Source organism: Olea europaea, chromosome 4, assembly GCF_002742605.1.
Source record: "Olea europaea var. sylvestris chromosome 4, O_europaea_v1, whole genome shotgun sequence".
NCBI classification, from domain to species: domain Eukaryota; kingdom Viridiplantae; phylum Streptophyta; class Magnoliopsida; order Lamiales; family Oleaceae; genus Olea; species Olea europaea.
The window spans coordinates 18403447-18419477 of NC_036240.1; the positions used below are offsets into that span (position 1 = coordinate 18403447).

A 16031-nucleotide genomic window follows, 5' to 3' on the forward strand; every position below is an offset into this window, starting at 1 on the left:
GAATAGGCTTCGAATTAATTTTGCAGGCCTTGTCACTTGCATGGAAAGCTTAGTCCAAGTGGTTCCAATACTTCAGTGGGTCGATGGGTTGACGAAGGACCTCGATAGTAGGCCATGTGGACAAGAGGGCCCCGATGACGTAGATCCACGTGTGGCGAGGAGTAACAATATTCCCCCCAAATTCATGTATAGTTTATGTATATCATCCGTGTACTTCAAAAATACGTGGAAATTAAATAATAATAGACGATTTTGTTATGTGAATAGAATAAAAATTTATCACCTAACGCAATGAGTTTGAAGTTCTATTCTTGAATGTTGTGGAAGTATCTGAAATTTGCTTTGAGCCGAGGCATATTCTTACTGAACCGTCGAAGCTTATTTAGTTTTGAAATAGCTGAAATTAATTTTCTAAGCCAAGGCAAGAAGAGAGCTGAACTGTCGAGACTCCTTTATTTTAATGATAGCCCTCGATAGTGGTGCCAATGATTTGATGTTTTTGCATGTTATCAAGAAAAAGCAGCAGAGGCGTTACGATTTTCCATATGCGTACAACTGTTATATTAAACACACAATGATGTCAATATCTTTGTAATCCAAAGCAAACGCATTGGGACTGTGCGTGGGAATCACGCATTAATCTGAGGGTCCATTAAAAAGACTGTTTGAATTCAACGCCTTAGATTTGGCTGAAAATTGGACGCTTCAGATCATAAGGGCTTCGGCTGGGGTTTGTCTCCTGTTTGGTAGAAAAGGCTAAAATTGCTATTGTTATACATTTACTTTCGCAAAAATCCTTAAATTTTCTCTCCACATTCAAACTTTTCGGCTCAACAATTCACTTTTAGATCGTTTGTTTTACTTAGTTAACAGTTTTAGATTTATTCTTCCTATTCTTTTTGCTTCCAACATCTTCACAATTTTCCATGGCTTCTAGTTCTAGTAACAGGGGCAAAGTTACCATTGCTAGGTATTGCAATGAGGCCTGTCCTAGGGAGTTGAAAGGGGATATCTAGGCAATGAGTGAAGGTCCTGTAGATTACGAGATAGGGTGAGAGGCAACCAAGATTCCTTCTGTTATAAGTTCCTTAAAACTTAGGAACAAATATTGTATCCTAAGTTATATAGAACTCCTAGCACCCGAGGGCCACGAACGCACCTGCTATTCGAGGTCGGGACGAGTTGCCGTTAGTGAATTTCTGTTTAAAGATATACCCCTTCTTTAAGATAGTGTTGAGGAGCTTCATGCTTGCTCCGACCCAGATCCTACCAAATGGGTGGAGTCAATTAGTTGGTGCCTACTTCCTCTAGAAGGAGTTTTCCATAGGTGAGAAAATGCCGCTGCATGTCTTTCAAATACTATTCCAGCTTCAGCTATTGGGGAAAGACGAGTCAAAGAGGTAGTACTACATCACCATTTGGAGGACTCATGCTCATCTTGTTGTAGGCACCCCCTCCTCTATCAAAGGCTAGAAGGAGTCATGATTTTGGGTAAGGGGTAGGTGGTAAATGGTTGAAGGAGTCATGCCCTAGCTTGCACCGTACCAACCCAATACTCCAAAGCACGTAAGTCAATTTCTTTACATCTTTGTCTTTTTCTTCCATAACTTTGACTAACATTTCTTTCTTGTTTTTGCATATTTAAGGTTGCGCTTCAAACTACACGAAGTGGAATGGGACGTCATTGAGGACATCTACAAACGTTCTCCGCAGTTAAGGCACTTCGACCATTTAATTGACTAAAGCTGATATTTTCTGGACTTTGGATTGATGGCATTTATGGATAAGTACTGAGCTTCATCTTTTATTCGTTATATATTTTAATAGTACACTAAATTTATCAAAGGTAAATTGAATAACCTCGCAAAGACCACACTGAAAGGGATGGAGATGAAGTGGCCCCCCAGGTGGATCAGGCCAAAGAAAGAGTTGACATTGGAAAGGGAAAGGTCGAAGAGCCTCAAAAGAAGAGAAAATTGTCCCATAGCAGCTACACATCAGAAAAATTTGGCACTACAATTGCCCATGCTGCTACATCTCCCCCTCTGAAGCTTATGGAGGCTTCAATAAAGGCTACAAAAGTTGAGACAATGAGAAGGGCCAATGAAAAGGCTAAAAAGAAAGAGCGGCGGGCCTCGAAGGCCATAAAGAAGGCTCAATTGCAAGGACCCCGAAAAAGTCCATGAGGTTTTTAGCGGTACAAGATGAAGAAATTGCACATACAATAATAGAGATGTTACCTCAAGAAGTCCGTGGTGCGACTGCCAACTTTTACAAATTTTGGATTGAGAGTGGCAATCTTATAGGTCCACATGTGACGTGGTGAAACTCACAGTGGCAACCTTATATGTCCAAGGCCTTTAGGGATGGCCCTTGAATGTCAGGAAGCTCTAACTGACATTTGGACAAGGAATAAAGCTTCAATAGATAAGTTGGCAGTTGCCAAGAAGGAAATAAAAAGAATAAAGACTGAAGTTGAAGCAATGAGGGCCCAGGGAGCTGAAGACATGGCGAAGCTGGAATTTGCCTTGGTTTAAATTGAAGATCTTAAGAGAGTGGTACATGAATCTCAGTGCGAGGTCGCCTTTTTAACGAAGAAGGTAGAGATCTCAAACAATCACCAGAGGCTTGTTTTGGAGGCCTTAGAGAAGGCTAAGTTAGAGCTTGTTAGGCTTGAGGATTTGAATAAATTCTATGAGCACCAAATAAAGCATTATTTGGAGAAGGGGGTAAGGCCAAGACTGAGGCTCAACTGGTGGGTGAAGTAATGGTGAAGGGCTACATTACTAACTTTCACCTTACAAAAGAGAATCAAAGCTTCAGCACCTACTAGAGAAGGTTTGGCTATGCCGAAGTAGTAGAGCAAGTAGAGAAACTTTTTCCAGAACTGAACACAACTGACTGAGGATAGTATATTTGGATGAAATGCCTCAAACCCCAGCTAAGGTGGCAACTAAAGGAGAAGCGGACCAAGAGGCAACTCTTGAGGAAGAAACTTCACTCAAGCTGTAGTTGAAGTACCTCTTACTAAGGCATTGGAGCCTCAGCCACCTCTTCCATAAAGTTCAAACTTGTTTAGGGTGACTTCCCCATTTCAAACGCAAGTGTTATTTTTCCCCTAGAGTGATACTGTCTCTGGTGAAGCCATACAAGGAGGTGGTGATGGGAGTTAGCTCATGATCCACAATCATGTTTGTGGCTCCAAAAAGAATGTTGACGGAGTTGCTATTATCCACTAGCATCCGATTTAGCCTATTTCGGGCCACCACATATCCTTTACGTCTTTCTGGGTGAATACAATTAACGGTACTTGACTTTTTCTGGAACTACCATCCAATACGCAGCTAGTCAATGGAAGACCTTTTGCTTCTCTAACATAGTTTCTTTAGGAATTTGTTGTTTCGCCTCCAGCATAGGGACCTCCAAAGATGGTGTCAATATCATAGATTTGGTCGTCTTCCACATTAGCCTGGTAACCCCTACGTTATCGCTGCTCTCTCGATCTTTCATCTTCACGCTCTCGCCTCTACCGAGGAGGCACCTCCCGACGGTGGGACCTCCTCACGCCTTGTAGGCTAATCCTACTTCGACGGGGGCCTTTTTTTTTTTTAAGGAAATCATTCCCTCGTTCATCTCAAGGACTCGTTTGCCTAAGCTCCAGGAGATGTCCCTACAATTTGCCGTATCATGGCTATAAGAATGATGGTAAGTACAATATTTGAGCTATCTCTAGGTAACGAACCTCACCCTCGTCTTCTTTCTCTTCAGGGGACTTATGCCTTGTTCCTGTTTGTTGCATGTTAGTCCTAGGAGTGGCATCTTCATAGGATAATGTGGGCACCGCATTCAAAGTGATTGTAGTAAATGCCTATCCCGAGTTGGGAGCAATTTCGCTACCAGCCTAGTGATCCATCAAGTGAAAGGTAAGTCCACTTCTACATTATCTTAGTTGAATTGAAGACCTCTACTGGCTCTATTTCTGTGGTCAATCAATTCCTCGTTGATGATCTCTCTTCTCATCATTTCCAATAATGAGTGTACGTAGTTAGGTACTAATTTTCATCCTTCCAAAAAGGGTGTTCATGTTCAAACCTCCTCGTAATGCCCATAAGGCCTCATGATCAGCGATTTACACATAATACATCATCTCATCGATAAACCGAGATAAAAAGCTTTACAAACTTTCTCCAAGTTATTGTCTCGTGTCTTGGAGACGTTGAACAGGAGCCTCTCCCTTTTTCTCACTGCAAACCTTTTCAAGAATGTGGTTTTGACCTCTGGCCAGCTCCCAATACTCCCAGGAGGTAGCCTACTATACCAAATTTCTGCCGTTTCACTCAAAGACAAGTGGAAGGCACTATATTTCACAGTCGGTGTGACATCTCTTAGGCTCATGTGAGTTTTGTAGCTGTTTAGATGTTTAGCGGGGTTGCCTTTCTTATCATACTTGGATATTTTCGGCTACTTATAATAGCTTGGTACTAGAGCATTTCTCAATTCTTGTGAGAAAGATAAATTTTCATCATCATCATCCAAGTCACAAAATTGCTAGGGTTTATCTGAATCATCGTCATCATCAGTTGGATACCTTAGTGACAGATTGGATGGGCCTACTCAATTCCCTGTCTCCTCATCCCTCCTTTAACGCTTGTTCCTATGCTGGTCAACACATAGGCATGTTCTTGCCTTTCCTCCTATTGCCAAGTCATAGGAAGTGGGGGCTGTGACCTACTCTAAGGCGCTAGAGGTTGCTAAGGATGTCTGTACATCGGTTCTGCTGGACTGATTATGTTAAGTACGCTGCTGGACCTTCTAGGCCTGCTTTCTAGTTCATATTCTGGTGGGAAATTATCTTCCAAGCCTCACAAGGCCTCAGTGGTCAGCCTGAAACATAGTCGGAGGAAACATCAACTCCTACTTCTCTTTCCATGTGACTAATTTCCCTGGCACGCCTTGAGGAAACATCAAATTGCAACTAATACTCTTCAATCTTCATGTAGTAATCAAACGCTGACAATAAATCTTATCAAACAATGACCTTCATTTGGGCCAATTCATTGTTCACACGGCAATTAAACAATCATCACACATCTATCTCCACAAGTGTGTTTATTATTTGGCCAATCAGTAACTTTTCTTTGGATCGATCATTGATCAAATAAATAATATATACATCTTAATATCCCAAAATAAATATATGTGCACAATAGAAATTACAATGGTTTATATATATATATATATATATATATATATATATATATATAATATATACATCTTAATATCCCAAAATAAATATATATACACAATAGAAATTACAATGGTAATATATTGCTTCAATTAGTTTATTTGAAGATATAAGACAATCGCACAAATATATATACAATCTGAAAAGTAGCGCCTAGGTGCCAATGGGTGGCATCCAGGAGTTTATTTCACCAGAAAGATGGGACCTAGGTAACAAATAAACTGGTGTTTTTTTTTTTTTTTTTTAATTTCATTTTTGATTGAAAATCTCCAAAATAAATTATAAAAAATACTGTCTTATTGAATTCGTAATCAAAATATCTATATAACAAAAGGGATAATCTTAAAATTTCTCATGCAATTCTACAATGAATTACAACTTAAGAGAAAACTAAAATCCCAAAATTTGTACCGTGAATTGAAAACTTTAAACAACCTTATCAATCGTGACCAAGAAAATTGAGACAAGCAAGAAAATCATACATATTTCATATTTAACCCTAAATATCCATATGGGTAGCCAAATAACAATTTTAATTTATCAAGAAATTCATATATCATAATTATCATGATCATTCCTAATAACTTAACGTGAAATGATTTCAATCTATCATACATGCCAAATGATCTCACGTCAAATTATCAAGAATTCTATAAAAGAGAAAACATACATGAATCCATGGTGATGAATCAATTGAGTTTGTGATCTTCCACAAACTAATCACGGTACTTTAATGGGTCCTCTCTCACATATGGAAATGAATATATGTACAATCTTGAATGATTTGCATTACGGACCATAACCCTTAAGGTTCCTTATACACTAGGTTTCAATTAGAGTCCAACCCTAATTCATCTAGTAATGAGTAATTACACATTACGAAACCCATTCCCAATAGATGTTTCTGAAGCCCAATAACTAGATCGCTTAAATTGATCCTACTTAATTGATAGCTCATATAACAATTTGGTTAATTAAACATATAAGCCCATCAAAAAGGAAATCCCAACAAACACCACTTACAAGGTTAAAATGCCGCAAATATGTCCATAATGCAACCATCTGAAGTTTTCTAAGGTTAATTTTTTGTACATTAGTGTTTTAAAGTAAAATTTGTTCACATTGTCATAACCTTGATTAAGGAGGAAAAAATGGTTGAAAATGATTTCAGCTAAACTCCGAAAATATGAAGCTTTTCTCATCGTAGACCCCTTCGGAGGGCATATCCCGGTGGTGCAAAGTAAAAGGGTGATGTATATTCAGTCTTGTTGGCAGTCGCAGTGTGAAGATTCGATTCCTGAAACATGGATTGGAACTCTTTGTGAACACCAGTATACAGATAGCTCTTGTTCCCTGACCTATTGAGGCACATCCCGCGATTAACCTCTCTCACGATGCTTCAGGGACGAGGCGGTGAGGAACCCTTAAGGTTGGGGTTCAACCTTTTTTAGATCCTTTAGAATGTGAGTCATAGGAGAGAGACTGTGAGATGACCCAATCAGCCTGTGCATTTGATGCCTTGGCCTACGAGACATTTTGAGTTTCATCAGATGCTTAAGGATGGGAAGGGACGGTATTGGACGGGTTGGCCATTTTCATCCCCATTCCCGTATTTTTGTTATCTTGTCCAGTCCTATACCCGATTAAATTGGGACGGAATGGGTTTGGGACAAGATAGGGACGGTTCCGAACAGGCCCTGCCCTGTTTATTTTTTTTTATTTTTTTACTTTTTCTCTCTTGAGTTAGTGGATATTATTACTTTTTTCCAATTTATTAAGAACAACTCACATTCTCTTTAAAAATGATGATAACTCTTTTCTTTTTATATGATAAAAAACTTACATTTGAAATTAAATTTAAAGGGGGCGACGACCATATTTTCCATACCCATCCCGTACCTAATTCGAGGCACCAACTCCCATCGTTTACTCGATTGGACAGGTAATCCTTAGCCTATTTGGGATGAGCTCCACGAGCATCGGGGTTGAACAGGTTTTTTAGTCATATATATATATATATATATATATATATATATATATATAAACACACACACAGCACAGCTACATTTTTTGGTAGGGCTAAAGAATAAGAATAAAGCTATGCAACAGAGAGCTTGCTGGAATAAAAGGTTTACAAAAATTTATAATCCTAAGAGCATATCCAAAAGACTCTTTAAATATAAAATATTCTATATTTTAAAAAGTCAATACTTAAAAATGAGTTTCAAAAGATTCTCTATTTTAACCTTTTAAAGTAGAGAGTGTATTTGATTCTCCAAATTTAGAGAGTTAAACCTACTCTCTATTCTTAATGTACAATAATTACATTTAATACATTACAAATTTCAATGCTCTACAATTTAAATTTTTCAAATTACACTTGAATTGATTGGTCATTAATATATACAAAATTATATTTAAATAAAATATGTGGAAAAATTATTAAATGGTCATTGGAAAAAACAAAATAGAGAATCAAAATAAATAATTTGTTCGAGTGTATAAAAAAGTTACTCTCTAAATTTAAAGGTGCTATTTGTTTTGTATAAAATTCTCTTTATAAATAGAGTCTTTTGGAGATGCTCTAAGAAATTACCTCAAAAACCTTTTCAACATAAATTAAAATGAAATAACTAAAATCCAAAAGGATAGTAAGAAAAATCTCTTTCACTAAAACTGTTGAACTACAAGGCACGAGTCAGCATTGGAGTCACATGTAAGGACTAACGGGGATTGGGTCATGACGTAAAATATATTTTAGAAGCTAATAAATGTTCATTTACACATCAGGTCAGGGCCATTAAGGTCTATACGGGAGATTAGTTAGATATGTACGAATTCAAGCAATATTTTTTACTTAATTTACTTCAGATTATTTTTACTCTTACGGTCCGTTTGATTGCAAAAATGAAATTGAATTGGATGGAAAATGAATTTCAGAGAATTGAATTGCTTAGAATTATTTTGTTGGGAATTGTAAATTATTGTGTTTAATTAGTATAATTTTTCACATGAAAAATGTTGAAATAAAAGTGTTTTTTGATATTCGTTTGATTTTGTTTTACATGAAAATTATTAATTAAAATGATAGAATTTACTGGTATTAGGGATGACATTAGTTTCCATCACAAAAATAATAATAATAATAAATTCAAGAAAATCATCTATTTTTTAGTGTTCGTTTGACTTTGTTTTACGTGAAAATTATCAATGAAAGAGAAATATATTTTTACAATAATTCTTAGAATTGATTTTCATTGCCTAAAAAAAATAAAAAAATAAAAGTAATAAAAATCGCTACAGTAACCGGGAATTCCAATTCTCATCATATACCAAATCAAGGAATAAAACAATTTCCAATAAAAGCTAAAACTAATTCCATGGAAAATCTTGTGAATCAAACACTACATTTTGGGCGAAAAATTCCCATTTCAATGAAATTGGGTGAATCAAACACTACCTTAATATTTAACCACATTTTCTTTCCGCAGGTAAGAGAATTGAAGTGCAGAAGAGATTTTCATTCACAATACTTCTCAAGTCCTAAATTAACTAGCAAAAATTATATTTAATCTATTACAAAAATTAATGAGGTCAAATATTAGTAAATACATTACATCGTATTAACTTCGCTAGCATGTATTTCTTTGTTCATTACATTCTATTAGTACGTCGTCACTATTGTAAATGAAAATTTTTGAGTAATTTTTTCTCAAATTAGAATGCTGCTTCACCAAAAATCACATTTCCTTCATTCAAAAAAAGGAATAATCGCATTTCCTATTTTTATCCCAGCCCATAGAATTATGTAGCAACTAGCTGAGCTACAATAACTCGGACTGGACAAAACTCCCGAATTGAATCGGACTAAATCGGACCTGACTCAAATTTAATCGAATTTGGCTGTTCTTTTTTAGTTAAATACTTGAACGAATATCTGAATCGAGAATCGATAAGTTCGGTTCTCAGTTCTAGACTAAGAAAAGAATTGAATTTTCCTTATTTTTTAATTTATTTATCTTAAATAAGCCAAATTTTTTTTTCCTAATAAATTTGTTAATTAATTGATTTAGCCCAAACTCAAAATGTGATTTTCTATTTCTAATTTTCAGTCTAAATCCAATTTAATCAAGTTGACTTAAATTTTACCCAAATCTATAATTTTATCGTAATGTTGTTTCTACAGTTCTGGAGAAATCGAATTGAAAGCTCGACTATGCCTTTTTTCATTATTGTGAACACGTTATCTTTCTTTTTCAATAATTTTAACAATAAAAAATCCATGAATAACTCAATAAAGAGACGCCAAAAAATGCATAGATTGAACTACATTATTTTGTAAGAGATAAAATTAAACATATGATTAGTTGAATTAATGTAGCATTGTAAATATTAAAAATTTTAATTATTATATAGAACTCTGGAACCAAATGAAATCGAATTCAACTGAACCCGAACGATTTCATAATTAAATTTGGACTGTACTTTTCTATTTAATAAATACCCGAAAATTTGGGTTCAGTTCGATTCCCGTTAGAACCGAACCGAATCACACCATATCCAACCCTAACCATAACTATTGCCAAAAGAAAGAAGAAGCCAAAATCAAATCATAAATCAAGCATTATGGCATTTTACTTTTGTCATGTCTCAACCTCTAACTTAGTGAAAGTGGCTCCCTTAGTAGCTGTTGCTGATGGGAAATAATGCTGCCAATTCGGTTCACTTGTATGCCTTGATTAACTCTTTCATGCTCACGGAAGATGACGTTTCTGAAGTCGCGACAAGGGTGCACGCGGTGGATGGTGCGGGAAGTTTGGCGGACTCGGAGGCGGAGGAGAGTAAAAGTAGAACCATGCAGGAGGTGGTGGTGACAAGGCTACATGTGGCGGATGGTTGGGCAAGTGTGACGGACTAGGAGGTGGAGGAGAGTAATAGTAGAACCACGCAGGAGGCGGAGGTGGCGGTGGTGTTCTGTGCAACCTTTTTCGTTGAGGTGGTGGTGTTCTGTGCATCCTTTTTCGTTGAGGTGGTGGTGGTCGGCTTACCTTATGCACACACGGACTCCTATTGCCACTGCTACGATGATTTAGAGTCGGAGTAAGATTGTGATCATAAGATGAAATATAACAGTGCGATTGAGCTGAAATTAGGGTCGTAAATGTTACGAAAACAAGGATTAGTCCAATCCTTGCTTTTATGATGGACCAAATCATTGTCAAGTGTTGAACTTGTCTTCGTGAAACATTAGTGTGATGAATACATGTTTGAAGAGACGAATTTATAAGTGGGGAGGAGTGAGAATATATGGATTATACCAAACCCCATATATCAGAAGCAGTTGGTATAAATTATGCAAGAAAATCCACCACCAACTAAACTTTTTTTGCGTGCTCTCTTTTTGTTTAAATTTAGTGGGTCTTTAAGTAAAAGTTTTCAACATATTTTCAGCTAATTACGCCTTGATGGATGGGATTTGCCAAGAATGATAATGACAATTAAAGATTAAACAAATAGAGACATTATACCAGACTGATTTTCAAAATTTTGTTAGTCCTATGGTTCTACTCGATCCATTTTAACGTACTAAACATGTCGAAAGCTAGTATTCGAGAACTTTCCAAATATCGATGAAAGCAGAAAAATTACCGAGTTTTGCAATACGATCGTATTCTTGAAACAACTTGAGCATCACCTTACAAGGTCAAAACATGATTCAAAAGGATACATTTGAATGACTTGTGGACACAACATAAGCGAAAGATGCACATATATATTTCGAACAAGAAATAATAACTGTACAGAACAGTTAATAAGTACTAATATGGTCAGCTTCTCAATTTCTAATTTAAATACGCATGTAAAGCTTCTGATGGTTGAATGATCATTTAGGCAAACGACTATACATTTAGCATACATTCAACCAAAGCTCGACCAAGAAGGCTTCTTAGTGTTAGTCAACTGGTTCACATATAACTATATTTACAGCTACCGAGAAGCGATAACCTCTATAGACTTGGACAATGGCCTATAGAACTAAAGGGGTAAACACCGGAGTTTTTATATTACAGATTTGACTGGAGGAGTGAGCAACCAGAAATCATAGTTTGTTAGAGTCAGCAAATGACTTTTCGTAATCTTCCAAATGTCATTTGCAAACAGTTTTTGTATTCGAGAACTTTCCAAATATCGATGAAAGCAGAAAAATTACCGAGTTTTGCAATACGATCGTATTCTTGAAACAACTTGAGCATCACCTTACAAGGTCAAAACATGATTCAAAAGGATACATTTGAATGACTTGTGGACACAATATAAGCGAAAGATGCATATATATATTTCGAACAAGAAATAATAACTGTACAGAACAGTTAATAAGTACTAATATGGTCAGCTTCTCAATTTCTAATTTAAATACGCATGTAAAGCTTCTGATGGTTGAATGATCATTTAGGCATACGACTATACATTTAGCATACATTCAACCAAAGCTCGACCAAGAAGGCTTCTTAGTGTTAGTCAACTGGTTCACATATAACTATATTTACAGCTACCAAGAAGCGATAACCTCTATAGACTTGGACAATGGCCTATAGAACTAAAGGGATAAACACCGGAGTTTTTATATTACAGATTTGACTGGAGTGAGCAACCAGAAATCATAGTTTGTTAGAGTCAGCAAATGACTTTTCGTAATCTTCCAAATGTCATTTGCAAACAGTTTTCAGCCTCTTCGCGGACTGCACAAACCCGGCAATGACTTGCAACTCATCCAATTGCTACATAAACAGAAGACAATAAGCCCAATAAATAATACAAACTGCAAATATACATTGTATAATGGTATATCTTGAGAATAATCTGGTTCTTGATCAGCAAAACAAGAAATAATCAGTTGGGGAAAAAAATGTCGGCAAATACCTGAGATAGGAAATGCCTCTGAACAACATCTATGAGTTGCTCCTTGGACGGGTTAGGAATGGCATCCACCTGACGAGAAATTTCAGAGCATTAGCGCTGGAACTATAATTGCTTTGATCAAACCTAAAAGGGTTAAAATCACCAGTCGACATTGAAATTTTGAAGAAATTTTATGTTCGTCGCTAGATTCATATTGCACCAAGTTCTTCCTTGAACTAGAACATTGTTACAATTTGACCATAAGCGAAACTGACAAACGTGCATGAAGTGGCCAAATTGTAACAAGTTTAAGTTTTACAATCAACTTAGAAAAAATTGAATTTAGCAACAAACATGAAATTTTGCTATAAAAGTTTACTGACGATCTGTGTATTTAACCCAACCTAAAAATAGATACGAGTCTCCTCAAGCATAAAAACCCACTTACAAGGTTAAAGTGCTGCAAATATCTCCATAATGCAGCCATCTCAAGTTTGCTAAGGTCAATTTTCTGTACACCGGTGTTTTAAAGTAAAATTTGTACACATTGTCATAGCCTTGATTAAAGAATAAAAAATAAGGTAAAAATGATAACAGATAAACTCTAAAAGTGTAAAGCTTTTCTCACCGTGGACCCCCTTGGAGTAGAAATAGATCCTTTAGAATGTGAGTCACAGGAGAGAGACTGGCTAAGAGTCCTGTGAGATGACCCAGTCGGCCTGTGCATTCGATGCCTTGACCTATGAGACTTTTGAGTTTCATCGGATGCTAGAAAAAAAGAATAGAGAGCATAATTACATTTTTTGGTGGGCCTAAAGAACAAGAATAAAGTATTGCCACAAGCAGAGCTTGCTGGAATAAAAGGTATACAAAAACATAGAATCCTATGGAAACAACCTAAAAAACCTTTCCACCATAAATTAAATTGAAATAACTAAATCCAAAAGAAAAGTAAGAAAAAACACTTTTATCTTTCACTAAAGCTATTGGGGTACAAGGCACGGGACAGCATTTCCGTTGAAGTTCCACTAATTTTCTACTTTATAAATAGGAATACGAGGGATCTTCTTCTCAGTATGAGAGAAGAAAAGTTTCAAAAGAAAATACCTGTATTTCCCCTTCTTCATTACAGTAAAAATCAGAAGCAATAAGTACTCTTAGATTCACATTGAGGTTGAACAACTATAAATCTTTGTGTTTTTGAGTGTGCTTTTCTGTGTCTCGTCTTGTTTATTATTGCTCTCAAGATTGGGACTAGAGCTTAATCCTAACAATTTCTGGGCCATGGCCACATGTCAAGGACACTGTTAAACTTATGTCCGTAGTTTTCCAACAAAATTCAAGTGAGGGGGGTCTGAATTTATATAGATACGGGGAACACAGAAAATATTACATGTCCAAAAATGGTTTTCAGGGTTTGAACAATTGTACTTGTGCTTATTTTTTAAAATATAAATTATTATTTTTACTTATCAAGCAAGAAGCAAAACTATGACTATATTTTTAAAATCGAACTCACCCATATCTGAGCCATTCCACTGCACATTTTCAAATTCAATGTCATCATCATCCTCATTTCCAGTAGGAGCTTCAATTACACTTAAAGCATTCCTTTGAAGTTTTACCTCTATGCCATTGGTAAGAACCTGCATTTTACAGAAACCATATTTTACAATCAAATAACAGAATAAAGTCATAAATCCATTGTAAATTTTGTATATTTTTCTGCTTGTAGGAACCTGCGAATGAGTATACTCGTGATAAAATTGAAGCCCACTTCTCAAAACCAAGAATTTTCATGCTAGTTATGAGATTACAAATAAGCATTACAAAGAGGACTAATTTTCTGCCAAAGGGAATAATAAGGGGGAAAAAGGCAATAATAAACAACTTTTTATGTTAAAATAAAATTCAGATAGACTTTCAAGGAAAATTAACCAGTTGAGCCGAAAATTTTGGTGTTCGCAATCCGTGATTTGGTCAATTTTATACTAGAAGGAATTGGAAATAAATGAACACCAACTATATTTAACTCCAACTCCCAGTTATAAATGGTGAAATAACAATCAATTATTCCACCACCATCCCTTAAAATAATTTAAAATTCAACCAAGAAAACAAAGAAAACCCCATTATTTTGTTGAAATAAATCTTAAATTATGAATGAAAGAGGTTAATATCACTTTGAAGCTGCAATAAAATAAATCCTAACATTAAATTCATTAAAAAAAAAAAAGTCACAAACTATTTATACTATCCCACATTCAAAAACATTTATGATAACAGTAGATCCACTCACGAAAACCCACATGCAACAAATTCCATTATGAAATACCCAAATTTAGCATACACAGAGCAATCAAAAGAGAAAATTTTGAACAAAATTCACTCTAAAAAGTTTTTAGCTTCATAATTTTGAATAAATTGTAATCCAATAATATAAAAGTACAAAAAATTGAAAAAATCCCATCTCAAATTCACTCACAAAAATGGAACTTATTACCATAAAAATTCGAGAAATACTCAAATTACATATAGTTTTATTCAAATTTTCAAAAAATAAAATTTACTAAATTATCTCACATTTTCTTTATATAAACAAACCTACATTACTAATCCAACTTCAAATTCATTATCCCAAAAAGACTCAAACTTTTGCAAGAATTTACCAGCCAATGCCATCCACCAAGCCCAACAGCTTTCTTCACCACACCTTGAAGCCCCACCAGTACAGACTTGGTGCGGTTATTTCCAGTCACCACCACCTTAGTATGACGTGGCAACACAGAAAGTTCCTCCTCACTGCTCTCACCACAGCTCTGAAACTGTGAAGAGTGTGAAGAAAATCCTCCATTGTGTATATTACTCTCCACTGCAGCTTCCAGCATTTCCAAAATTCTTCAAAAACCCACAAAAAAACAACAAAATTTTGCAATCTCAGGCTTCGAATTTAGGCCTGATCGGAAGATCCTGCATTGGTGAGTCCAAAAAGCAAGTCTTCAGGTTAAAGGGTGTTGGAAATTGGGGGTGAAATTTGGGTTTCTTAGGAGAGAGAAAACACAGTTTCAAGAGAGAGGAAGAGGATGAGAGTGACTGTGTTTTTTACTAGAGAAACTTTATTATTTTTGTTGTTTGATGTGTGAAGGCTTTGAATCCCGAAGACTTGAAATGGATCAATGAGAAGCTGCCACGTAAGGGAAGTGGCTCGTCAATCATGCAATAGAGGCTTGCGTTGCGGCACGATGCAAAACCACTACCGGGGTGAGTTACATAGTGTTGACTGTTTGACCCTTGTGAAATGACTAAATTGCCCTTGCTTTCTTGTTCTTAGCTTTGTCATGATATTTATTTCCCCGGCATAAATTATTTTCGGCGATTGCATTAAAAAATGTTAATAATTACTACAATCATAACGTGATCAAGCCGTCTAAAACCACATAATTATTTGTGACCCAATTTTGCCATAAAAATGTATTTTTTAATAATGTATTGATTTGAAATTTGTTGTTAAGGTTTCATTTGGGAGTGATTTTGAGAATTGATTTTGTAACCGTTAGGAGAAAAGTGGGGATCATCTATGAAAAAAGAAGTTAAATTTTACGATTGAAATAGTAAAATAACGGTCAAAAAATCAAATTTTTTAGGTGAAAAATCACTCCCAAACAAGCGGAAAAAGTAAGAAAAAAATTAAGTTGTGTGTAATATTATTTTGTTGATGATTTGTGGTTGAAAACTATTAAAATACTATTAAAAATGTATTTTTTTTTCCAAAGAGTGGGCTTAAGTAAGGGCTAAGTATGCCACGACATTTTTTTTAATTATGAGTAAGGTTATCGATTTGTGCAAATGAATAGATATTTTTTTCTCGAATTAATCTACTTGTACA

At 35.6% G+C, this 16031-nt stretch overlaps 2 protein-coding genes across 4 annotated transcripts; both read right to left on the reverse strand.

Annotated features, from left to right (window-relative positions):
• Positions 1 to 9999: 9999 nt before the first annotated feature.
• Positions 10000 to 10573, reverse strand: LOC111393124 (extensin-3-like). The gene is made up of 2 exons (XM_023018518.1): positions 10564 to 10573; positions 10000 to 10388 (listed from the first exon to the last, which is right to left on the reverse strand). Exons 1-2 carry the CDS (start codon positions 10571 to 10573, stop codon positions 10000 to 10002), a joined length of 399 nt encoding a protein of 132 aa, XP_022874286.1.
• Positions 10574 to 10998: 425 nt separating this feature from the next.
• On the reverse strand, positions 10999 to 15262 carry LOC111393886. 3 transcript variants are annotated; one of them, XM_023019656.1, is made up of 7 exons: positions 14815 to 15262; positions 13665 to 13791; positions 12774 to 12913; positions 12594 to 12656; positions 12167 to 12235; positions 11952 to 12024; positions 10999 to 11392 (listed from the first exon to the last, which is right to left on the reverse strand). In XM_023019656.1, exons 1-6 carry the CDS (start codon positions 15031 to 15033, stop codon positions 11953 to 11955), a joined length of 690 nt encoding a protein of 229 aa, XP_022875424.1. In that variant the 5' UTR covers positions 15034 to 15262; the 3' UTR covers positions 10999 to 11392; position 11952. The 3 variants fall into 3 exon arrangements, with proteins under 3 accessions (XP_022875424.1, XP_022875423.1, XP_022875422.1); XM_023019655.1 differs by having other exon boundaries at positions 10999 to 11383; positions 11943 to 12024; XM_023019654.1 differs by lacking the exon at positions 10999 to 11392 and having other exon boundaries at positions 11561 to 12024.
• Positions 15263 to 16031: the final 769 nt, after the last annotated feature.

What these genes read in the sequence shown, in the direction of transcription:
- LOC111393886 (XM_023019656.1), bottom strand. Translation starts at nt 15,033, where the DNA reads ATGCTGGAAGCTGCAGTGGAGAGTAATATACACAATGGAGGATTTTCT. An exon ending in TTGGTGGATGGCATTGGCTG is followed by an intron (nt 13,792 to 14,814) that starts GTAAATTCTTGC and finishes TGTAAAATGCAG; the next exon opens with GTTCTTACCAATGGCATAGA. An exon ending in AGAGGCATTTCCTATCTCAG is followed by an intron (nt 12,025 to 12,166) that starts GTATTTGCCGAC and finishes CTGTTTATGTAG; the next exon opens with CAATTGGATGAGTTGCAAGT.